General features: G+C 43.8%; 1 protein-coding gene across 1 annotated transcript; it reads right to left on the bottom strand.

Annotated features, from left to right (window-relative positions):
• Nucleotides 1-410: 410 nt before the first annotated feature.
• si:dkey-88n24.6 (uncharacterized protein LOC555551 homolog) lies at nt 411-2,783 on the bottom strand. Its single transcript, XM_063186836.1, has 4 exons — nt 2,602-2,783; nt 1,935-1,988; nt 851-1,073; nt 411-483 (listed from the first exon to the last, which is right to left on the bottom strand). The coding sequence occupies exons 1-4, from the start codon at nt 2,781-2,783 to the stop codon at nt 427-429; spliced, it is 516 nt and encodes a 171-aa protein (XP_063042906.1). The 3' UTR covers nt 411-426.
• Nucleotides 2,784-3,212: the final 429 nt, after the last annotated feature.

The following is a 3,212-nucleotide window of genomic DNA, read 5'->3' on the forward strand; positions in this document are numbered from 1 at the left end:
ATGAATGATAACATGTGAAATCAAATGAAATACTTTATTTAAAAACCGAATTCAACATTAAACAGTGGCTGAATTATATACAGTAGTCACATAAGCTTTAATGATTTAATAGAATCTGCTCACATTTTGTACTTGTACTTTGTACAAATTTTGTGTGTTGCTTGATGCTGTGTAGTGGAGTGGAGTGTAGCATAGTATTGAGTAGTGTAGTGTTGCGTATTTAGGGATTTTTCTTTCAAATTTCTAACGAAGGATACAGTGGCAATGTATTCTAAAGGTTATGTCAATATTTCCATACTAGACAGAAAAATATCATTGCAAGACTACGTTTATATATAAGCATTATTAAAGTGGTGCATATGGCTGAGCTGTGGTGCCCTCTGGTGTTGTAGGAGAGAGAGCATGAGCCAATGAGACCACTGGAGTTCAGCAGACACAAGAGGCCAGCAGCATCCTGGACACCCCTGCAGGACACTCACAGCACTGCAAGACAAATACAAAGAGAGATAGGCCTATATACAGTGTGTATGTTTAATTTAGAGTTATCTTAGGGATAGTTCAAGCTGCAGTTTTTTTTAAAGCACACAAAAGGGCAAAGCCCTTGATTAGGAAAAGGTAATTTACTCTCCACCTCACCTTCCTTTTAGTGGTGGACACTAGCATGCATGCGCGCACACGCACACGCACGCACACACACACACACACACACACACACACACACACACACACACACACACACACACACACACACACACACACACACACACACACACACACACACACACACACACACACGTACGCTCGTACACACACACATACACACTCACACACGCACACGTAATACACTCACCCTCCTCAGTGGCACAGATGAAGTTGAGTCTGGTGCTCTCGGGCAGGCTGACCCACTGCTGCTGCCCTCCAGACTGCACCGCCCCTGCCCTCCCCTCCATCCCTGCCCCACACTCCTCCCTCCCAGTCCAGCCTCCCGCGGCCCAGTTGGTGTAGCAGACGCTCTGCCTGGTGGTCCAGTGCCAGATGTCCAGGGGACACATGAAGCGCAGGCCCAGCCACACCTGGGGGTTAGGGGAAGATCAAGACATTTTATAAACCATAGTAGAGTACACCACTTGTAAAGACAGTTCAATCAATCATTCAATAAAGAAATACATTAATCATCAGTCAGTCAATCACATCTGAAGGGGTAAAGGCACAGACACAGACACATCTTTCTCCGTCTCTGTCTCTGTCTCTGTCTGTCTCTGTCTCTGTCTCTCTCTCTCTCTCTCTCTCTCTCTCTCTTTCTCTCTGTCTCTCTCTCTCTCTCTCTCTCTCTCTCTCTCTCTCTCTCTCTCTCTCTCTCTCTCTCTCTCTCTCACCTGAGGGGTGGTGGCATCTTTGGCTGCCTTGGTCACCATGGTCTGGATCTCCTTAGTGAAGACGTTCACCAGATACATGTCACGCTCCCTGCAGTGCATGAAAGCCTCCTTCCAGGTCAGATTCAAAGACACCAACACCAGGTCATCTAGTTAAAGAGGAGAGGAGGTGCGGGTTTGGTGGAGTGTAGTTTCAGTATGAAAAAATGGGCAAGAAAAACATGATGGAAACCACATTTCACAACAAAACCTGTTATGAAATACCAGTAAAGACCACAAATTAGCTTTTTAAATAACGGATGTTTAAGGTGGTTTTATGGACAGGCAACACGAACACAAGACTTTCCATTCTGAAGAAGGCTGAGTCAAATTCAATAAGCCAAATAACAGAGACAGCAACAAACATCAAAAGATCATCTGTGAGGTTCACTCTATTGGATTTTACATTGCATTGCAAACAACTCAGAAATGTGTGTATTTGTGCAAACCATTGGGATTATCGTTTAACTGTACTTGATTTTCATTCTAATTTTGAGAACTGACTGTCAAAGCAACGCTCACCTGAGCGACAGAAGAAAGGATGCTTCTGAGCACATATGAGATCCAACCATGTCTCTTCATCAGACAGCCAAGCTGCGGCACACCTGTTATTCCCCTGGTTATCAGGTGCGATTGAACTCCAGTACCTGAAAGTGAAAGCAGTAGGCAGTCCTATTGGTGATCATGATCATACTGCACAGTAAACAACAAAATTCAACCATTTAATCCAGGGGTGGGGAAAGATATCTTGAGAGCCGTTTATGGCCCTTGAGGCTGCTTTATCCGAATTTGAAGTGGCCCCTCGAATGAAAAAGGTTCCCCACCCATGATTTAAACCATGGGTCCCATGAGCAGGGGGCAGCCATGACAATGACATTATAGACATTATAGAGTCTGGACTGATACGGTCTTACTGGTACAACTACCTAACCATAATGACCAAGGTGTGCTAGAACCCTGTGTACTGACCCCAAATCCTTCCCTCCCCTTTTAACCCCTTAGCGCAGAGCTTATGTTATAACCTTACTGTCACCAAAATTGTAATGACTATGTCTTAATTTGTTACTTAAGGCCCGCGGTACTGTCATAGCAATGTTGTTATGATGTAGATCAGTATTTTCAGAACATAGTGAATAGGCCCGCCGGCGACCCCATTTACAGTAAGAGGCTAACTTCTTCATGACTGTACCTGAAGGAGGACTTGTTCTGGTCGGACCACACCCAGTCGTCTCTGAACAGGCCGATCCAGTTGTGATAGCCCTGCCACTTCAACTCCTCCTGCTCCTCCTTGTTCTTCACACTCGCCAGGTCTGTGTGGTGTTCCCTGCAGTAGCTCTGAGCTGCCCTCCAGGTCCTTCTTGCATCCCTCATTGGATGATATGATTCAGTGGACTCTGCAAGACAAACATACAGTATGATGTCGTTGTGCATTGAGGCAAAACAAATACAAATTCCATCATGGCCATTCTTGTTTGCATAATCTAGAAAATAAGAGCTTAGAGAAAAGAGATGCTAAAATCATTTGATTGCATTCAACTTCACTGTTGAATCAAATGAGATGTAAAGCAATCTGTAGTCTTATCACGCCCAAAAGATGTGAAGGCCACCATGCTGACTTATTCCTACTTAGAATTTATTTACCAGCTATGTGGACGTCTAATATTGTAACTTCTGAAAATCTATTCAATATTTTCAATTCATGCTACCATTCATCACAGCCACATTAATGGCATGAAGGAAAATCATAGGTTTATGCGTTTGGTAACACTTTATTTTAGGGATACATCTATTAACACTAAT

This window comes from Engraulis encrasicolus, chromosome 21, assembly GCF_034702125.1.
Source record: "Engraulis encrasicolus isolate BLACKSEA-1 chromosome 21, IST_EnEncr_1.0, whole genome shotgun sequence".
Lineage (NCBI taxonomy): Eukaryota > Metazoa > Chordata > Actinopteri > Clupeiformes > Engraulidae > Engraulis > Engraulis encrasicolus.